The sequence below is a fragment of the Coturnix japonica genome, chromosome 1, assembly GCF_054131305.1.
Source record: "Coturnix japonica strain WE chromosome 1, WE-NBRP24, whole genome shotgun sequence".
Classification (NCBI taxonomy): domain Eukaryota; kingdom Metazoa; phylum Chordata; class Aves; order Galliformes; family Phasianidae; genus Coturnix; species Coturnix japonica.
This window is the reverse complement of record NC_140663.1, coordinates 161,243,203-161,265,283: the sequence shown is the minus strand read 5'-3', so window position 1 is coordinate 161,265,283 and position 22,081 is coordinate 161,243,203. Positions and strand designations below refer to the sequence as shown.

The 22,081-nt window shown below is 40.9% G+C and overlaps 2 protein-coding genes across 7 annotated transcripts in view; one reads left to right on the top strand and one right to left on the bottom strand.

Annotated features, from left to right (window-relative positions):
- Nucleotides 1-22,081, bottom strand: part of SPATA13 (spermatogenesis associated 13) — a 130,361-nt gene that overhangs the window by 100,080 nt on the left and 8,200 nt on the right. Inside the window, exon 2 of one of the 3 annotated variants that reach the window (XM_085555437.1) lies at nt 14,040-14,256. The exons of the other annotated variants lie outside the window; for them this stretch is intronic. Coding sequence (XP_085411563.1) covers nt 14,040-14,129 — 90 coding nt within the window. The 5' untranslated portion in view covers nt 14,130-14,256. The remainder of the gene's footprint in view (nt 1-14,039; nt 14,257-22,081) is intronic. 3 annotated transcript variants of the gene reach the window in all.
- Nucleotides 1,622-21,550, top strand: LOC146762821 (uncharacterized). Of its 4 annotated transcripts, none has more exons than XR_014949041.1 (5): nt 1,622-1,857; nt 5,755-5,846; nt 17,014-17,139; nt 17,930-18,130; nt 21,365-21,550. XR_014949041.1 is itself a non-coding variant. In XM_085555529.1 (4 exons), exons 1-4 carry the CDS (start codon nt 1,677-1,679, stop codon nt 21,488-21,490), a joined length of 525 nt encoding a protein of 174 aa, XP_085411655.1. In that variant the 5' UTR covers nt 1,623-1,676; the 3' UTR covers nt 21,491-21,550. The 4 variants fall into 4 exon arrangements, 1 of the variants encoding a protein (XP_085411655.1); XR_014949046.1 differs by having other exon boundaries at nt 1,623-1,857; nt 17,952-18,130; XM_085555529.1 differs by lacking the exon at nt 17,930-18,130 and having other exon boundaries at nt 1,623-1,857.

Sequence of the window (22,081 nt, the reverse complement as noted above, 5' to 3'; positions counted from 1 at the left end):
GCCAGTTTTCCAAGCAAGTTTAAAGTCTGCATTATTTATCAGAGCATTTAAAATAGCAGTTGAGTAATCAATAGCTACCCCAGGTTCTGCCAGCTCTGTAAATTAATGAAAATCTTACACAGTTTTAGTTCTACTGGTCTAACTAATAAATAGCCAACTCTTACTTGTAAAAACAAAACAAAACCAAGCCAACAGTTTTTACATCTGTAAAATTCAGCTGTGCAGTCCCATTCCCCACTTCCTGTGTGTTCACCTTATTAAAGCTCCTGCATTTTTCAATTGTGATTTAATGCAGGTTATATATAAGTATCTATACTGTGTCAAGAGAAAGATTTATTTACTTCAATGTCTTGTTTTTGGCTGAATTTCTAGCAAGTCATAGTATAAAAAACCCAGTGAGCATACGGTGGCAATTCACCAGATTCCTTTCCAGCCTTCAGGCGCTCCATGAGCCAGAAGTGGTGTCCTCATATGTAATCGCTCTGCGTGGATTTCTCTTCAACTAAATTGTCATGTTTCTTCTTGAATTATGGTAAACAGAAATATCCAGACCATCCAAAGGCAAAAATGTTCCACAGCTCAAGTCCATACTGGAGGAAGAACCACTCCCTTCTTCTACTATATGAGTGATTCCTACCCATCCCTTTCATTAGCTCATTAATTCATGATTAATTCATTGCACTTTCCTTTTGTTTGTCTGTTTGGACAAGAATCTAAACAGACAATCATTTGTTGCACTTTGTCTTTGCAAATAATGTCACATACATCTAATATTGCATATGGCAGCTTCCACGTGCAGTTTTACTCTTCTTAAAACACAAAACTGGCATGCAGTATTCAGAAAAGCTGCACATGTACTTTTTGCAAGTTCCAAAGATGATCCAGATTTCTGATCTTATAAGAAAACCTCTTACCTCTTGTCAAGTGTGTATCAGATTGAAACACATTATCTGGAAGGGTTTCAAGACATGAAAAATTTTGGATCATTAAATACCTCAGTTCTAGATGCAATCTGTTATTCTTTCAACAGATGAAGAAAGACACTTTTCAAAGCAGCCAGGGAAATGTTCCGATCTTAGAGGAATACCCACAAATGTCACTGATACAGCTGTGGATTTATTCCTAATGAATTGGTTCACAGCAGTCCATTATCCATCATTACAGTACACTCAAAGATGCAGCCCGGGATTTTAAGTGGGCCTCTGAGCTCCTCCAGTAAAAGCACCTGAACACGGCAGATAATTTCTTACCCGATTATAGTACAATGGAGGGGATGGGACACAAACAATTAGACACTGAAATGCTTTTAGACACAGTGCAGTTAACATGTCATTCCAATAAATGCTTGGCTGACTACAATATTTCAAAGCAGAGCACACAAGCTCTCTTTGATGTCTCACAACTACCTCGCAGGGCAGCTCAGAAACTGTTCTATTTTAATCCATTCTGATTAATGCCACAAAATGAGTTTTCCTGACACCTGTAATTTTGCTTTACTGGGGTGTGATTGAAGAGGATGGGCTTTCATCCCAGCACAGCAACTCCCTGGCAGCCTCCTGCAACAAAGAGTTAACTGTCTTCTCCAGCAAATGAGATGAAACTGTAACTTGTTTTCTTTTAATTAACTCCTCAGCAGATTGCTCCAGGTCCTCCTGGCACCCTTCAGCTCCAGGACAATGCTGCGCTCCCAGCGAGGGCAGGACTGGGGAGCAATCGAGTTTCCTGGGAGTAGCCGTGCTCTGCAGGAGCCAGGTCATGCTTTTCTCACGCTGTCTGAGAAAGCTTTTGGGAAGACTGATTATGGGCACAAGGCAAGTCGAAGATATCTGAGGCCATTCAGCCAGACTCAGCATGCTGGTGAGTCAGGATGGCCAGCAAAGATAACATATCAGCAAGCCACACCAGCTCCCTTGCTCATAATGAATTCCTTCCTCTGGGTTTATTTGCAACTGATTACTCTCTAGGTTTCCTTAGTTTGTTATTATTGCCTTAGGGCTTCCAGTTCCCGCTCCTATTTAGTCTTTGTCCCCATGTGGGCTTGGTTGCTCTTTTCTACACACTGTGTTCTTAGACTGTGGGGCAAACCACAAAGCTAACGAATGAGCTTTTAATGCACTTGGTTGCCATGCTGGTGTCTTCAGAAAGATTTGATTAGTATTTGGGTGGTCCTGCATGGAGGCAGGAGTTGAACTTAATAATCCTTGTGTGTGCCCATCTGCTCAGGGTATTCTATGTTTCTATTATAAATAACATGAAGGAACACTGCAGAGGTGCCAGGACTGCAGCATGGGCTGTTCCTGGGTAGATGAATACACACAGGGTCACTGTACACATCCAGAGCCTTCTGTACATATTACACAGAGGAATTTAATGCAAAACTTCCTGGCAGGGGCACCAGCTCACATCAAATGCAAATGCAGGAGAGCAGAATGACATTCAGGAAGGAAGTGAAGCTATGTGTTGGATTACAGTGTGTGGTTCTAGAAGATATACAAAAGCATGGAAAACATGCTTATATGGATTTAAATTTAAAGAACACAGAATGAGTTGGTAAATTGTGCCTGTATCATGCTTTGTTGAACCTGCCGTTCAGTACAGTGAAGGGACTGGGTAGCATTCTGTTTGACTGGGTGCTCCCAGTCCTCTGATCCCCAAGAGAAAAAACAGGGTTTTGACAATTTTTTTCCATTGGTTTATAGTAGTGCAAACTTCCCTCTTTGTCTTTGAAGTGATGCTGATAAACATGAGAACAAAAACAGATGCCCCAAAGAAAAGCTAATACAGACCTTGTTCAGATAAGAGAATATGCAGCTTATTGTGCATAAAAAGAAAGTGTTCATGGAGATTATCTAGGGTAGTGAATTCTCCCCACAAAATATATAAAACTTGTGTCTGAAGCTTCCTCTGGAAGTGCATTTCTCTTCATGGTGGCTAGAAAGAAAGCTAGATGATCAACTATGTGCCTAATTCATTTCAGAGATTCTCTCTCTTTGAGAGAGATTTCAAAGTTAGGACAAAAATGACTTTTTCAACAGGTCAGCATCTTTGTTTCTGTATCACAAATGGCTTATATGTGCTAATTTATCAAACTGAAATGAGACTGTGATTAGACCACTTTGACTACATTAGTAGTCTAATGAAAAAAGATTAGACTACATTGTCAATATTCACTCTAATATACAAGACTGGTTGCTGTCTTCAGACTGCAGGATTCAAGAGTTGGAATCAGTTCAACACCTTGAAATCTGATGGTCTCAACTATATTTTGGACTCCTACTTGGATTAGCCTTCAGGTTGGGGTAGAACATCATGCTTAACAGCACAGCCAAATGAAAATACACCACGGTGTGTATCTACGGGCAGAAAATCATGTGAAAACTTCAAGCTGGGAATTGATAGAAGTCTCTATTCAAGCTTCATAGTGAAAGCTGGATTAACTCAAATAGTAAGACTGTTTCCTCAGGGTCTTTTTTAGTCAAACTTTGTAAATCTTGAAGTATGAAAACTGCAAAGTCTCTCTACAATCTATTCCATTCCTTCAAAGCTCTCATAGAGAACATATATTTCTTGTACAGCCAGTCAGAATTTGCCTTGCCACAACTTTCAGTCATGGCCTTTTGTCCTTTCTTTGCATACCTCTAAGAGGTATGGCTGTGTCTTCTCTATAGGTAGTGGGAGGCAGCATCTAGAGCCCCTTTACCTTTCTCATCTCCACACTAGGCAAACCTCATTTTGTCCAGTGATCTTTTCAATGTCATGTGCCCCAACTCCCTGATCATCTGAGTGGTATTTCTGCAGACTCCTGGACGTATCTCTTGTACCATAGAGTCAAAAAATCGACATCGTACTCCATATGTAGCTTTGTGTATGCTGGATAAAGGGAAATGGTCACATTCTTCAGTTTACTGGCTACAGTTCTTCAGAACTTCAGTATGTGTTCAGTCATTGTTGCTGACCCATTGTTGCTGGCCCACTGCTGACTCAATAGCGGTTAGCCCATTGCTGACTCAGTAGTGTCAGCTTTATTACTTTAAAGGTATCATGCATGTCAGTTTTCCAGATCCACCTTCCATCTTCATAGCTGAATTGATTTTTTCTGTGAAAATTAATAATTCAGGAGTATCTCAGAACATCATAAAGATTGACAGTGGAGACATCTACACCACTAATGGAAACATCTGTATGCAAATAGTGTCTCTCTGCTGTCACTGTGCATTTCAGGAAGACACCAGTTTAAGTCAGATTCAGGAGTCTAGCACAATGCCAATTCTGTCTTGTATCACCAGTTTTCTGGTCTCTTCAAAGAGGGAATGCAGGCAAACAAGCTTCATCAGTTACCCTGCAGTGTCCAGGCATTAAGCTCTCCCTGATTCTCTGGCTCTTTGATCTCTGATTCCCATAGCACTTGCTTGACTTTTACAATACTATCATTAGTGTTACCATCACACAGCCATGAGAATCATTCTCCTTCATCTTTTCAATTCCAACTCAAGATCAGCCTCTGAAGATGGAAGGTTATCTTTAGTGGAATAAACAGCACTCATATTTCTTTCTGGTGCTTTTTTTTTTTTTTTTCTTTCTGAAAGACATAAAAAACTAGAAGCTACAGAATACTTTTGTTCTTAACGTACATAACAATTCCTCAGTATACCAGACCCAAAGGATGACTCTGTGCTGTATTTCTATCTAGAGCAGAAATTGATAGGTTCCAGTAAACATCTTCTATAGGTATAGCATGAAATCAGAGAGAAAAATTGTCAGAGCCCTGCAAGAGCCACAATCAACTTATTGCAGCTGAAATCCCTGGCCCCAGGATTCACTCATCTATTACCCAAAACATAGTTTGATACAGCAAGGCTCTGACCTCAGCTTAATTTTATTGGCAAAAAGTACATGAGGTAAAGACCAAAAGAAAGGGGGAAAGAAAGGTAAGATGAAAACATTCAGAGATTAAATTTTTGAATAACAGCAATAGCACCGCAAGTATTTAGAGAGGAAAAATGCTGAAGCAGCAGAGAACCCTGGTAAAAGAAAGCAGAGCACTGGCAGATGGCAACTTAGCAACACCAAAAGCCAGCCAGTTCTAAGGCACAACATAGCCTTTCCACACTTAACTAATAACTGGCTGGCCAATAAATAATTCCCTGACACTGTGTATATTCTACCTATGTATTCTTTCTTTGTGCTCAGCCAGAATACCTAAGCAGAAATAATCAAGGAGTGGTCACATGGCCATCTTGAATGGATTGATACTGATGTTAAGAAGATGGGTGGTTGGGAGTTTGCTTTCTTCCACAATTCCCTTACGTACATGGATGTAACGTTTTCTTAAGTCTACCAGGTAGACAAGGAAGTATGGTGGATGCTCACAACTTTGAGGCCATGAGGCCATGCAAGAGCAATGCCATGATACAAGTAATGCAATGCTGCAATCAGAGCTGCATGCCTGAATCAAAGTCCCTGCTCAAGTACTTGGAGATGTCCCAGTCATACAGCTACCACCAGCTCATACTGGAGCACTAACACTGCCTTGCTGCCAAGAGCTGAGATGACTGTGTTTACGGTACAGAGGTCATGGCTAAACAACTGCAAAATATGTTCATGGTTCAATTCAGCATGCAATCTCAAGGACATCTTCCTGCTTCTGACCTTTACTCACAGAAACATCACAGCACCAGGAGGCAGGACCAGCTAAGCACTTCCCAGAGAGCCTAGCTTGGGCAGTGATTTGTGCTTCTGTTTTGTATATCACAGAGTCACAGAACTGTAGGGGTTGGAAGGGACCTCCAGAGATCATCGGGTCCAACCCCCCTGCCAAAGCAGGCTTCCTACACCACATCGCACAGGTAGGTGTCCAGGCGGATCTTGAATATCTCCAGAGAAGGAGACTCCACCACCTCCCTGGGCAGCCTGTTCCAGTGCTCCGTCACCCTCACCGTAAAGAAGTTCTTCTTTACATTCATGCAGAACTTCCTATGCTGTAGTTTCATCCCATTACCCCTAGTCCTGTCCCCACGCACTACTGAAAAGAGACCAGCCTCACCACTATGGGAATATTCTTCATTGTTAGAGGAATCAAAATGGAAGAAGAGGATTTTCCTTCAGTCATGTGAACACTAACTAGCAAATTCTCACCTAACTTCCACAAGACCACTTCTAACAACAAATTATAGTATTTTTCAGGATGGCTTAATGTAGCTTAACCAGTTTTCCTCATTTCTTACTGCAGAAAGTTGCAAGTTACTTAGCTGTTATGGCGTTCATGCTCAAAAAATGCTTGTGGGAGCTGACTGTAGAGTTTTCATACCAGTTTAAGTTTCTAATATGCTATTGGCATTCTCTAGATGAAAACTGTGGGAAAAAAAAATAAATGTATTGAAATATTATTGTCCCAAGGAAACAGAACATTTGGGGGAGTAACATGGCATGCTTTCAATAGCAGCAGACAACAGTTTTTAGCAAGATATTTAATAACTTCCTGAAAGAAGGCAGGAATGTAACCTGGCATTTTTCTAGGTCAAAGCTAATAATCCTTACTCTTAGTCCGTGTGCTGCAAGATCATTAAAGAGCACAAGTTGCCATTCACTTGATTTGTGCACGATTCCCTTGTCTTAAATTTATTATTCAATCTGCAGAGAAACATATTTGCTTCTTCAATATAATCCTTCTAGATGTGCAACGGAACAAAATCTCCTTGACAGATGCCTTAGCCAGCTCAGTCTTGGTGCCTCCAGCACAGTACTCACTGCTTTATTAATTCCTGTCATAAGCTGCAGCGTTTTCATGACAGACTGATATCTGTGTTTCCCTTTCTTCAGCTGTGGGCTGAACAAAGAGTCTTGCAATGAGTGACACGCTGAGCACCCAAAACTTCCACCTGACTGGGTCCAGGCTGGTGTGACTTGCCCCAGTCCCCTTAGTTTCAATCTTCAAAGTCTGAGTAAACAGATCTTATGCTTTGACTTCACAATGGCATGAGACCTTTAAGTTTCACTTGGAGACCAGCATTCAAAGCAAGTCAGAAGCTCGAAATGAATCTCAGCTGGAATCAGTGACTTCTGAGCTTCCATAACACATTTGGTATTACTCAACACATATCTTAATTGAGCAATCTTTCCTCTGAGAAGCGAGAATAGCTTTATTCAGTCTTGTCTTCAGGCAGCATTTCAGAACATGCTCTCATTTAATTGTACAAGTAAAAGTTTCATTGGTGAATCTTGGTTAAGTCCAGGTTTATTTCCAACACACAGCATTTCAGTCCTTGTACTCAAACTATCAATAATGAAGGGCGAACAGAAATCTAACGCTACAGAACTGAGTTTTCAACTATGCAATGTGAATGAATTACACACTTGCTGCTTTAATACCTTCTTCTCTATAGACTGTTTCCCCCTTTGATATTTCATGTTTTATTTCTGAGTCTTTGCAATTTGTTCTTTGGATTTATAACTTTATCAGAGGGAAGAGTATGCTACTTCAGCTCTGTGGAAGTGAAATATCAGTTAAGTGTGAGTTGAGTCTTTTTAATAATAAGTCTTTTTTTTAATGAAGAAGGATATCTAGCTGCAGGTATTTTGTAAAGGTGCATATCCATTATGCCAGCATGCAGCAATAGATATTTAATTCAGCAATTGAAATAGACAGCAACATCTTATATTATCCTAGAATATTTTATATTTATGCCCAACTTTGAAACTGCTTACAGCATTCTCATTTTAAGGTCCTATTCAAGGCTTAAATGCACAACTAGGGGCTTTGGGATTTTTAATCAGTCCCATATAGATAGTAATAAGTCCAGTTTGTCACATTTATCCAGATCCTTGATATACTACAAACACTTTGCCTCAGTAGAGCATCCAGCATGTTACTGATGTGCCCTAAAAGTAAGAGAGTCACTTCAAAGTCAGAAATATTTTGCCTTTTTTTATGATAGCATCAGGCAAAAGAGAAAGGAACCAAAGAGAAGGTAACCCTGCAAAAGCTAATTCATCCTCTTACTGAATAGCCCTTTCAGACATTTTCAGAATCATCCTGCATTTGTACAGGCCTTACATAGCTTTCATATTCTACAGTTGCCTCGGGGATTTGCAGGCCTGATTTAACCAAGACTCTACAGCCAGACAGACAACAGAAAATACTGATATATCATACCAATATGATGCATTGGTATAAAATAAGGTGACTGTTAAAGTATGCAGTTCTCTGGTACTGGATTTTTTTAAGCCTATGCCTAAATGCATGCTTGAACTAAACTGAGTGCTTCCACAATGGCTGCCGCAGGGTACGCAGAAAGAGAGGAGGCACTTCTAAAATATTTGCACCTCAAATATTTTCTTAATTTTCTTAGTGCTACAACACAATAAGCAGCAAAGCTGCATGGTAATCAATGAAGCTATTCTGAGCACAAAGATCAGAAATGACGTTGATCCTTTCCTGCCAGTGTCAAGTCTCAGTGGGAATAAGTACAACAGTTTGGTAATACCAGAACCTACACCAAAACCTCTGGTTGGCCTTAAGAGCAGAATTATAGACTGAAGACAATATAAAATTATCATATTTGCACACACTGTAGATAATTTCTTTCTTCTTAACTGGATGACCATCATCAGTAACACTGGGCTTCTGGTTAGAAGTGTTTAGAGAATATAACTGTTACTTAAGAAATTTTGCCTATATGATTCAAAACTAATTCCTAGTGTTGACATACTGATAATTATTTATGATTAGTGCTTTATTTTTTGTTTATCTCATTAAGTTCTACAGTTAGATTATATAGACATATTTGTGTGTATTTTCTGAAATGTTTTCTTGTTTCTATGTAATGTTGGCCATTTAAATGAAATATGCAGATTTAACTTTGCTAATTGTATTGATTTATACCAGATAAGAAAGCTGCTTTAGATCTCCTCTTAGTTGTGTGCCTAATGTAACTATCGATTTGCAGTAAATAGCATGTGTTTCAGTTCCAGGTCTGCTCCTCACATGCATGGTGACATGGATCTTCCTTTGTGTATGGAGTTATTCCCCACTGCTTTTCCTCCAGTTTTGTCACTAAATATCAATTTCAGTCTTCCTAATGAGATGAATTCAATAATGTCATCTGAGAATTAGGAGAAAATTTCTACAATTACCAAACAAAGAAAAAGATGTTTCTTCTCTGCACCATTGGCAAACCCATCGCTTTGCTTTGAGGTGACAGTAACAGTGTTGTGGTTCACAGAGTCTGTTCCAAACCCCCTGTGCTGTTCCAGGGACCTCTGGTGGAGGGTCAGAGGAGGGGTGCAGTGATCTCCCAAAGGCCAGGCAAGGGACCCCATCAGGGAACACAATCATCTGGTCACATGAAACGAGCAGCTGTTTGTGTGCCTGCATCAAAGCGTTGCCTCAACAAGGGAAAAAAAGGGCAGCAGGTCTGAATGGCAGGGAGTACTTCCTAGCCCCTGTGAGCAGAGTGCCTGCAATGAAAAGAACTATTATGGGACACTTTCAAGCCAGCATTTATAATGTAACTCCACTAACTGAGTCATATTCTCCTTTCAAGTACAGAAGAGCATTTTAAAAGCAGCTTCACCCAAAATGCCAAAAATGTGTTGTCTGTTTACTGCTTTGGGTACTGGTTTCTAACGATGCCAGAGGACACAGGCACGTTCCCTAAGTACAGAAGCTGGCACATATTGCGAGCCACTTACACAAAGTGCAACTTCTGCTAAGAATGCCAGGGGAAAGGCCACGGCCACATCCCACCACGAGCTGTGCTGTGAAATGCCACTGCTCTTCACCCTGCAATACTGAACATTACACCAGCAGTTCTGCTCCGCAGGCAGATACGCTACATCTTCATAAATTTGCCCTCCTCCTCTCAAACAAAATTTGGTCATGCTGGTTGAATGGTTAAGCTTAGCAGCACTTCTCACCAACACTTCACTCACTGGCCTGTCAGCTCAGCTACTGAGAGCTCTTGGTGAATGACACCAAGCTGTTTGCAGATGACACTGAGTTAACATGCTTTAACACGTTAACATGTGTCTGGAGCAGTGGGCCCAAGTAAACTTATGAGGTTCAACGAAGTACAGGGTCTTGCGCTTGAGTCGAGGCAACCTTCACTATCAATACAAAATGGGGAATGAAAGGATGGAGCACAAGCCTGTGGAAAAGGACCTGGAGGTACTGGTGGATGGGAAACTGAGCGTGAGCCAGCAGTGTGCCCTCATAGCCCAGAAAGCCAATCATACTATGGGCTGCATCCAAAGCAGTGTGGCCAACAGGGTGAGGGAGTGATCCTGTCCCTCTGCTCTGTGCTGGTGAGGCCTCACCTGAAGTACTGCATCCAGATGTGGAGTCTCAGTACAGGAGAGACATGGAGCTGCTGGAGTTCATCCAGAGGAGGGCCACAGAAATGATCCAAGGGATAGAACACCCCTCCTATGAGGGCAATCTAAGAGAGATGGGGCTGTTCAGCCTGGAGAAGAGAAGGCTCTGGGGAGACATGAGAGCAGCCTTTCAGTTTATGAAGGGGGGCTATATGAAAGATGGGGACAGACTCTTTAGCAGGGTCTGTTGTGATGGAATAAGGGGAAATGGTTCCAAACTAAAAGAGGGGAGATTTAGACTAGACATAAGGAAGAAGTTTTTTACAGTAAGGGTGGTGAGGCACTGGCACAGATCATCCAGAGAGTTGATGGATGCCCCTGTGCCTGACAAGACTGGGCTGGATGGGGCTCTTAGCAACCTTATGGAGCTGTAGGTGTCCCTGTTCATTGCAGAACAGTTAGAGCAGATAGTCTTTAATGGTGCCTTCCAACTCAAACAATTCTGTGATCCTATGACTCTCTTCCAAAATCAGTGATCCAGAAGGAAGCAATGGACAAGTGCTCAAGGTAGCACAGGCAGAACAGGTGTGTTGTCTAAACCAGGCAGGCTGCTGTGTGCAGTGCCTCAAGTGAACTCCAGCACTTATGCTACCTACTTGTAACACTTCTTTCTGCATGGAGCTTTAGTTTACTACGTTTTTTCTTTCAGCACTAAAAAATGCCTCCATTTGATTTGCAGGAAATGCCAAAAGCAGCTTACCTGCAGCCTAGAACATCTAAATAATGTCCCAAGTGATTTATAGGACTGTTAGGCAAAATAGTGATAAAACTGTGAATACCAACACACAAAACATTTCCATTCAGTTGCTGATATTTTTACTGCATCTAATCTCTGTAAAAACAAAATTTAAGCAACAGAACAGTGTATGGCTTGTCTTCCCTTTGCAGCAAACACGTGGCCACTTCCCACCACCAATGGATGCAACCACTTGCATCCATTTCTCAAACACCCCTACAAGTGCTCTGCTCACCCATTCACTGTGTTGTCTTCCCCTCTGCCCTTCTGAAGCATCACAGTATGGTTGGAAGGCTGCTGTGGATAACCAGCAGAGTTATAGCTGCAAATGTGGTTGAATGGATACAGTAGTGATAGTGGCAGGAGACAACCAGAGGTTTTTGCTTCTGTTATTTTAGGATAAGTACGTGTGCCACAGTGCTGACTTTCCCAAGTGGATTTTACTGCTTCCGTCTTGCATTTTAATGCTTAAACATTCTATTCTCTCTGCAGGCATATGAGCTGGAACTCAGTGATGTGCTGGTATGACTCGAGAGCTTGTAGGCAAGAGAAAACTAAACCTTATTTAATGCATCTAAAAAGTTACAGATTCTCATCCATGCAACACATACAAATTCTTCACTTTGTGTCCAAACACAGACTGTGCTGTTGTTTCTAGTAAGCAGAACATTTTTCCTCACCAAGTAATGAATTCTGTATCATGAAGTCCTTTCAAAATTATTATTTCTATTCAAATTGAAAAGAGACTGAATCCTTTGATCTACAAACTTTCACAAGCCTTAATATATGCATATATATTAATTTCATTTTATTGGAGATTCCCTAATCTTAAACAGGCAAAAGCAAACCAAATATATAACTTCTTTAACTTAATATCATCTGAACTGTTGTTTGCCAGTCCATCTTGATTTATTATTATTTTATTAGGGATAGTAAAATTTACAGTACAAAGAATTTTTCTCATAAAACTGACAGACAGACTGTATTCTTAAACAAAACTCCTCAATCACAGTTATTAAACTAAGTCTAATCAATGTCTTAACTCATATGATTGTGTGTTTTGGGGCCCAAGTTACAAAGCCCTGTTAAATGTAGCACAGTCTGATTACTCAGCTTTGGACAGTTTGATGAATTTCATTTGCAGTAAACTCATAAGGGGAACATAGGCACAAAATGTCTTTCTCTTGTAAATACATATCGAGCTGCGAGTACTGTGAAGTAAATGAGACTGCAGTTGCCTAATTCTGGTGAAATTATAAAACCTTCCCATCTTACCATGCGTTACAATAAACCTTTAAACTGAAAAATTCCCCTTCCACTCTGTAAGGTCATACCAAGACCAAGTCTATACATGTACACAAGTGCGCTCTTTCTCCTTCAGCCTGCTTATGTGAGAGGGACTCCAGTACCACCTCCTGTCCACAGAGAGCATAGAAAGAGAGGACATCTGCTCAACCACCCAGGCTGCTCATCCAGCCTCTCTCAGTGCGGTTCTGCACTGCATGAGGTTGCAAAGTGGCACAGCACAATTCAAACCTGCAGTTCAAGGAAGAAGGAAATGTACAAGCACAGCTCCATGTCAGATTCATGATGTTATCTGCTAACAGCTACCAAAGGCCAGAGGAACAGGGGCCCAGTCGTCCCAATGCTTCACAACATCCAAAGCTCCAGGTTATCAAAATAAACCTCTTTAACTGAGAAAGGATTACAGACTTGACATGATTCAGTGTTGTTCTTCAGTTATTCTTGCAGGAATGATGGCACAAAATGGAAGCTTGCCAACATAAAGATGGATGATAGCAAGAGTTATTGTGGCAGGAGGTCACATCTGAAGCAGTTTCCAGCATACCAGAGGAAATTGATTTGGATGAGAAAGAGGGCCCAGTACAAGCTTGGACATTTTGTATTGGTGCTCTTTCCAATGCAGATCACAAGTTTCAAACCTCAGGGGAGACAGCTCATGCATATAACAAGATGCATACATGTTTAATCAGAACATGACCCATGGAAACAGAAGCCTCTATACTTCTCCACATCTGGAGACTGGCAAGAGGGAAAAGGGAGGGGAAGGTAGAGGAGAGAAGGACCAAAACCAAACCAAAACAATTATTGTGGCCCGTATCTCAAACTTTCTCTAGAAAACAGTGTGGACAAGAAACTCAGAAAATGGATAACTAGTGATATTCTTACCTATAGACAGTTCTTTGGGTGTCGGATCTTTCTCCAGGTACAAATCAATCCACTAGACAACCCAAATATAAGCCCTTCTCATAAACGTAAGAAAAACATGTTCTCGGGGAACAAAATGAGATTATGTTTAGTCAGTGTTTTCAGTATCTAATTCAATTGAACTTCTGAATGCTCATCTGGAAATAGGAAGCAGAGAGCTTCACGAGGTCCTATTAGGACAGGAAATCACTGATCATGGGAAACTTGTTGCAGCTGTTCACCACTGCTAAAGATTAGGATGAAAGAAGAAGAGAGAATGTAGACAGTATGGTTACAACAGAATTTGAAATACTGGCTTCGGATTTGCACCTCTAAAGGAACTGTTATTATCCCTGACTGAAAAATGCACTTGGATCCCACAGTCAACATCAGTAGAAATCTGCATTTTGGGAATGTTGTCAGAAATCTGATGGAAAATGTAAGGCTTGTCTTACTGCTCTCTTAAGAGATCATAGAAAAGCAACAAAAGCACAAAATTCGTAGAGAATTTTGGGGGGCCATTCAACATAAAATAAATACTGTCCTTTAATTGAAGGGAACAATTTCACAAAGGGGATTAGAAATGTCGTTCAGTTAATCTGCTGAGAAGTATTTTCAGAGTGCTTTAAAACTGTACCAGAACTCCTAAAGGCCGTTATGCAAATGTATCACTTCCCAAAATCAGCCAAACAAAAGCCCAGAAACAGGCATGCTGAAAACGTACCCAAATCTTGACCTTTAGGAACACAAAATCCTCAGCCCGATGGACACAATGCAGGGCTTCAGCGCTAGATTGGCAGAAGGTTTGTTCCATTGATCCTTGTTCGTGGTTTTGTGCTGTTTCTTAGGCTGAAGCCTTTTGTTCTGGCATGTAGCTTCAGGAAAAGAGAAGGAATACAACAAAGGCGTTGAGCTCTTGAAGGGGTCTTTTCATTAGGTTACTGCTGGAAACAAAGAGAAGACAATGATACTTTCTTCCTTCCGTATTCCTATTGTTTCAGTTTGGTTTGACTTTATGAAATGTGGCATCAAAGGGAAAATTAAACCTGTGACTAATGCAATTTCTGTAAAACAGAATCATTCGAATTAATTAGATCCACACTTTTGTTTCGCTTTCTTTTCTTCTTTCTTTTCCCCCAGAGGCAGCAGGAAGAATGTTGTTATTGTTCTGATGCTTTCTAATTAGTGTCCCAAAAGTGCAATGCTGAGAACAAGATGCTTCAGAAACCTGTGACTCATCAGCTCCTCTCTGAAAAGCTCAACATGCAAAGAATTAATGAAGAATTTATTTATGCCTTTAATGTCAGATACAGATATTTCAGAGGTCCCGAAAACAGTCCAAGCTTCACATCTCGCACTGTAACACATACAGATCTAAGTAAGAAACCGAAAGCAGGAGTAAAACTGGGGCACAATACACATTTCTGGGTACCCCACAGCAGCGGCAGTGAACCAGCCGTCCCATTGAGGACTTCTTGGGACCTCTAGCGATGTATTCGCTAATTGCAGCATTAGGCTCCGTGAAAGCACCATCAGCGTCAGCCTGAGACTTTAGGTTTGCACATGTGTTTAGCATTTTACAAGTAAACAACCACTTCACCTGATCTAGATTAAGGGCGCTTAGAAACTCAGTGGGAGGGTATTTGGTTTGGTACTCAGTGAGAGATCATTCACAAACCCTCAATCTGATGGGTTTTCAGCTCCCACACAGTGACCGGGGTCAATCTGATCTGTGCCTATGATTTGTGCCTAACCCCACTTTGACAGTTTAATAGGGCTGAGAAAGCACATTTGGATTATTATCCTGTTTTAAAGGATCATTTGTAACTTGATTTCAAACAGCTATTTTTATAGCATGGGGGGGGAAGGAGGGAGAGAAAGGCTTATCTACTGTGTTTGATTTCCAGCTTCCTCCACACACTCTGACGTTACTGAAAAACAAATACAGAAAAACCAAAACACCTCAATAAAATAAAATAAAATGACTGCTTATTTGTAACACTGGACACAAAATTCCTGCAGAGCTTTTGTTCTCAAAGGCTTCTAAACTGGCTGCTGGAGGAAATTTTCAGTAGAATTTACAATTAGCCATAGAACCATAGAATTGTTAAGGTTGCAAAAGACCTCCAAGATCACCAAGTCCAACTGTCAGCCCATCCTCACCATGCCCACTAACCATGTCCCTCTGTGCCACACCCCCACGTTTGTTCAACACCTCCACAGCAGTTTGATGCCATTCTCATCCCAGTACAGCCAAACCATTCTCACTGCCACGACAGTTCAGTGGGCCAGCTCACAAGTGTTGAAAAAGATATGCCATATATCTTGATACATTAAGGACAGATGAAATCAGAGCTGCCTCATCTTTATAAGTCAGACTGCATTTCTGTGACAGGAGCTGAGCCATCCTCACTGGTGGGGAGCTCTCATGTTGCAAGTTCATAGAAAGGTGCAGGGTCCGCTGCAGCTCTCCTGGAATACACCCTAAGCCTTGTTAAAGGAAATCTCTGTTTCAGAAGTTCATAAAACAGAATATCAGGTTATTCTAAAACAATCAGTAATCAGTAAGTTTTCATTGTGAATTCACAAAGAAGATGAACGTACCTGGTAGCAAAACATCTTCAGGAAGTCAAGTAAGTAGTCCCTCAAGCTTTGCTAATATTCTCCACACTTTTATACACAGTCTGAGCTCTGCTTTTAAATGCCACCTAGTTCTCATAATTATATAGGAAAAGGAAGCATGGAAGTCTTCTTTTTGAGAATAAAATTCTGGTTCTATTAAAATCACAAGGAGATGCCACATATTATAATAGTTCTAGGGCTTCGATAATAAGATCTGTTAATATCATGCAGGTTTCAAATCTATTTTCAAGTACTCATTAAAAGTGAACTGCAGGAACTGTGCTTTATCATGAGTGCACATTCAGGTATTACTGGTACAGACATTGTGATGAAGTGCAGTAACAGAAAAATAGATCAAATAACAAAGGGATTTTCTTAAAAACAAAGACATTCAGACCATGGGATAGTTTCTTAGAAGACATATATACATATATATATCTGTCACAAAATCCATTTAAAATTACTTACAGATCAATCTCCCACTCACCACTATAGACAGGATTTTTGTCTCTGGTCTAAATGAGCACAGTGGTGACTTGGATAGCAAGAGTGAAACTCGATGAAGCAGTGTGACTTTCACAAGAGCTCTCTTTGTGGTGTAGCTGAGGTCTGCTAACAGGAGCACAGGCCCTGAACTTCCAGTCCCAAGTGAAACAAACCCAGGTCACTGGGAACTAAATATATTCAGCTATCACATAGTCAGGTTAGCAGTTTATTCAGATCAAGCCTTAGTTTAGCTTAGGCAATTCCTTTCTCAGCACATCAAAAAAAAATACAGAAGTAATTATAGAATATGGGAGAGAGGGACCACTAAGGGCTTTGCTTACTAAATAACTTCTGTTTAAACTGAACTAGAATTACTGATTTATTGATCCTTTGAGGCAGAAAGTCTTTATATCCATGTAGCTTACATCTAACAGCATGGGGTTCCCTTGTGAAAATATCTTGTGGATGTTGAACAAATATAAAATTATTTAAGCAGATCTGTATGCACAGATATGTCAAGAAGTACCATATGCCACCAAGCCTGGAAGTAGACCAGGTGATTCTTATTTGCTTTCCTCTCTCACATCCAGCAGGTAATTCCACAACTTTTGAAATGTTCCAGAACGTCGGGGACAGGAGCACAAATGGTTCAACCAGGATATCCTAAGAAGAAAAGAGAGACCAAGGGATACATTTCTGATCCCTCAGGGACAATGGTAAGAAAGCGTCCTTAAACCAGCTTCATGTAAATTGCACTGCAATTACTCTTTAGCTTAACATGATCTGTTGCTTTTCAGACCACAGTGTAAGTAAATCAAGGAAGGCTGTATTCCCAGTAGTTGTAAGAGAATACACCTGCACATCAATTTTGCATCTTTTGATGAGGCATTATGTTGAGGCTTCCAAAAGAAATCTTCTCCCTTTCTGCTTGTCTAAAAGAATACAGCAGCTCCTGTGTTATCTGCCTGCATCTGTGTTGTAGTTTAGAAAACAGATCCAGCTTGGCTTGACACTAAATTAGATCTAAAAAGAGTGATTCAAAGCCTGGCAAGCTTCTCCCTGGATTCTCAGAGCTTTAGTTCAGATGCTACATGTCCAGAGCACTGTACCTTCTCACCAGACGACATACTCTATCCTGTGCCCACCAAGGGCAGTGGAAGTTAATCAGCTGTTGGAGGGTGGATACCCAGGTTCAGAATTCAGATTTGTCTCTGGCTTTGGCCATTTTCAAGGAATTAAAATGATGAAAATTACCTAAGTGCTGGGTTTGAGTCATTCTGCCAGTCACAGTCACTCCACTTTAAGTCAAAACACTCCAGGAGTTGTGGGAGTTTGGACATGATGAGCTCAGCACACTTCTTGGAACTGGTGCTATACTGTGTAAAGCATATGGATTTCAAAATGGAAAAGCTGCCACAATATTGCAAGAACCTGAAGCCACATGGGCATCACACTCATAGTGGACATCAGGTTATGTTTGGATAACTTGCTTAATTCTTGCTGTAGTTTTTGCACTCTCTCTCTTTAGGTCAAAAAAGAAATCACAACACTGTGAAGATGCACCTTGCTCACATAGCTGGTTAGATAAATGTATAAACGTCTGTCTTTCTGGTTGTATGAGAAAACAGGGACATTGCCTCTACATTTTTGGAAATCCACATTAATGATGATCAGATGTTGTAGAGTGGGGACTTCTTTTAGTTCATGGTAAGTCCACATGCCTTGTGTCTATACCTGATGAGTAGCCTGTTACTTTCTCCAGGAGTTCCTCCCTGCTAACAACATGTATTTTTTTACTGTGAGAAAATACTTATTTTTTTACTTTTAAGGATGAGCTTTCATATGGCTGGGGAGACTTTAAAATGAACTTCTTCACAGTATTTGGAATGACTACTTTCTGCTTCGAGCATTAAAACGAATGAGAAAAGAACTACTGGGAAATCCCAATACAAACACAAGAAAAGGTCAGGCTTTCACAGTACATTTCCATAATTCATTAGAGATTCAATGCACACTGACAGTCTCCAGTAAATTGTCCTGCTGACAAAACTGGAAAGAACAGTGAATGGAACAAATTGAACAGCTCACAGCACAAGGACAGCAATGAGATTGCTAAACGGTACAAAATTAATTCCTCAGATGAGTTCTTGTGTCTCATATCCTCGGCAGAAAGAAGGAAACAACAATATCCCAAGTGACTCAGGTCATCTTACTTGAGTTATCCATGAGGCTTTGTGTCTAAATTCTTCTAAATTATGGATTCAATAAGTTATAATTGGTCTCCTCCACTTAAAGCAGGAATTATGTTGCAATGTATGCCATGCAATTGAGAGGAGGCCGCAGCTTTCAGAAGCTGCTGAATACTTCTCTGTACCCTGGCTAAACCAGGCCTTTGTCCCGCGGCTTTGATGATTTTACTCTGTTGTTTCTTTATTTCAATCTGGTATCAATGACTCCCTCTTGCTGGTGAGCTCTGGGTGCCGAACTGGGCAGATTCTCAAAGCCCAGAGATCATTTATTAAACATTCATCCTTTCAGACTGGCTAAACATCAGCACAAACATGGACATTAGTCACCCTTATGACTAATGCTCATTAAAAACATTTTTAAACATAAAAACACAGTAGCTCGTATTATCCATCAGCTTAGACAGCCAGTTATTTAGTTACTGAACTAATGAGCTGTGCATTTCTCACAGAATCTCATCCCCCCCCCCTTTTTATGAACTTGGTATTTGGCGATATCTAACCTGGGACCTGGGAATGCTTGCCACCCCTTGTGTCAAGGTTAATTCTCTGGCTGAGTCTCACTTGTTTGTTGGAATAAGTCTTCAATATACCCCATCCTTTTCCTAAGCCTTAGCTTAACACTCTGCTTCCACTGGAAAAACACAAGTAGCTGAAGCTACGTGGGATCCAGGGCACAGCCTGGCACTTCTCTCCATAAAGATGATGGAAGGACTGGAACCTTGGGACACTGTAGGTCGTACCAAGCACACCACTTGGAAACATTAGCAACTCTGTCCAGTAAGGGAAAGCTGAGCACACCTAAACTTCATGAGTTTTCCTCCATCGGTCACACTACCATTTGGTTCATTGCACAGGAACTTGGTCCTTATGGATCTGATTTAGGGAGATTCTCCAGTCATTGCAGTCTGCAACCAGTGATCACTTCAGAGCTGTTGTCCGAATAAGGCCAATTGAAAACTGTGAAAAAGTTTAACATTTAGACAAAATGAATCAGCTTCTATTTCAAGGATTCAGAAACTGAAGGGAATGATGCATGAGTTTCAGGATGGTTAATGTTTCCTGTAACTCAGAAACAAGCCCTGGTTTAAATGCCATTGAGGTAATGGGCACTGGACCCACTGAGTACTGTAGCTCTCTCAAAGTACAGAGATTCATTGTGTTTAAGAGTCATTAGTTAATGGTTATAGTAGTGTACGTAATAATATCCCACTGACATAGTTAATCTGAGTTTTTAGAGGGCAAACAATTCTTGCATACAACTGAGCCTGTCACTGCTTTCTAACAGATTGATATAGGTCAAAATGGCAGCTTTTCAAAGCAAAGAAAGGGTTTGCTAATGCTGAACCAAAGAAAGTGAAAGAGAGTATATTTATATTAGACATTAGGAAGAAATTCTTTACTCAGAGGAGATGAGGCACTTACTCAGGATACCCAGAGCAGCTGTAGGTACCCCATCCACAGAGGTATTCAAGGCCAGGTTGGATGGGGACCTGGGTAGTCTGTTTTGATGGGAGGTGCCCCTGCCTGTGGCAGGTTGGAACTGGATGGGCCAAACCACTCCATGGTTCTACAAAATTATTAAACTCCTTATAGTCTTCCATGAAGGAAAGTCTACAGGATGCACACAGGCAAGTTCCTGGCCTCCCAGACCACAGCTTTGGGGTTCTGTGTTTGCAGGAGATGACAGTGCTGTCCCCAGATGCATGAAGTGGTGGCCACAGTGTTAAATGGTGATACCAAAATTTCTGCTTCAAGACAGAAGTCAAATTTTGACACAGAAATGAAAGAAAATATTTTTACAAGTGATTGTTTTTGTAACTTTTAGTCTATATAAATCTCCTGGCAATGCATTAGGAACTTAAAGAGGTTTAAATGATGAAAGCCTCTCAGCTTATCTTTCAGCTTACCTCGAGTTATAGCATTTATCCAGAGCTTGGTTATATTATTGCCGGAAGGGTGATGAGACAGAGGACAGATAACAAGAAGTCTACCAGACTATTTGCTCTGTACCCTGAGCTATCTACATAGCTCAGTGTTTGATTCAATTTACATAGTGATTGATAAACTTTAAGTGGAAAACTTTTGCTCATTTCAGTTTCTTCATCTAAACACTGTATTTTCCTTTAGTCAGGTCACGCTGTGCAAATCCCAAGCTTGGGGTGGAGCAAGCTGAGGGTGGGACAACCAGTGCAGCTATGCATCCTCCATTCTGTCTGAGCAATGTGGTCCTTAGAAACCCTCCCTCTGGTTTTAGGAGTTGATTTGATCTTATCTGACTCGGAGCCAAGTAAGATTGCTTTGTTATAGAGGTTTGAGAGAGGAATGCTTGAAAGCACCAAAGGAAATAAACAGCATGTTCCCTCCAGAGGTTTGCAAGCCTCTCTGTTAGTGAGCAGCAGAGCAATGTACCTGCTGGAGGCAGCTTCTCTACTACCTGTAATCACAGGAGACAGCAGGAGGGACACTTTTCCATTTCTGGGTTCAGTTAGTAAGATCTGGGGGACTCCACATGGTACCTTATTGGGATCAGTAACAGCAGTGGGGCCAGGGCAGCCTGATATGTCAGTCATGGATTAACTGTCCAGTCTCCTTGTGAAACAGGTGAGTAGTATGGATAGCAGCAAGAAGATAAGGCAAAGGATCATTTCCCTCTGGTTGTAAATGAAGACTTTTTAACTTGTCTTTCTCTCAGGGAGGAAGTATTGCCTCAGGACATCTTTGTCTGAAGAGCATGATGAGCTTCAAAGACACAGCTAAACATTCCCTGCTGCTGAGAATGATTTTGCAAAGACCCAGTGAGATTTACAAGTCTGATTAAAATTTGCTGGCCTTGTAAGAAACTTCAATAGGATGCAGACAAATAAATGTTTCCACCACATTTTGTGACCATGTTGCGAGTTATATGATGTCTGTAATCCATTTTCTTAATCGGCTGCTCCCAGTATTTGGAGGTCCCTATCCCTGCTGCAGGGGTTGCTCAAGCTCTTCTACAGCTGCAGCTAAATTATGATTTACTGAATGGCATATTAAGGTAAACAGAGACATATTTCTTTAATTCTGCAGATCGTGATGTGATTCACAAGAGCTCTCATCAAAAATTAAAAATGAAGCTGTCATCAGTCAGAGTTCTGTCAATGCCAAGTGAATGCCATACAGCTCTCACTTCTGCCAAGAATTAGGCTAATTTCAGAAAGGGCAGGGGCCTGGACACAGCTTTATAGTTGTGTTGTATAAACATGACAGCAGGCTGCTCATATTGCAGGAACTCTGTGTCTCACCCATCCCCGGACCATCTCACTCTCATTTCTCACATGCCACATCATGTCTGAACTGAAGCAGAAAGCACTTTAGGCCAGGGACCACATTTTTTCATGATTTGTAAAGCACCTCGGATGCTTTTAGCTGCACA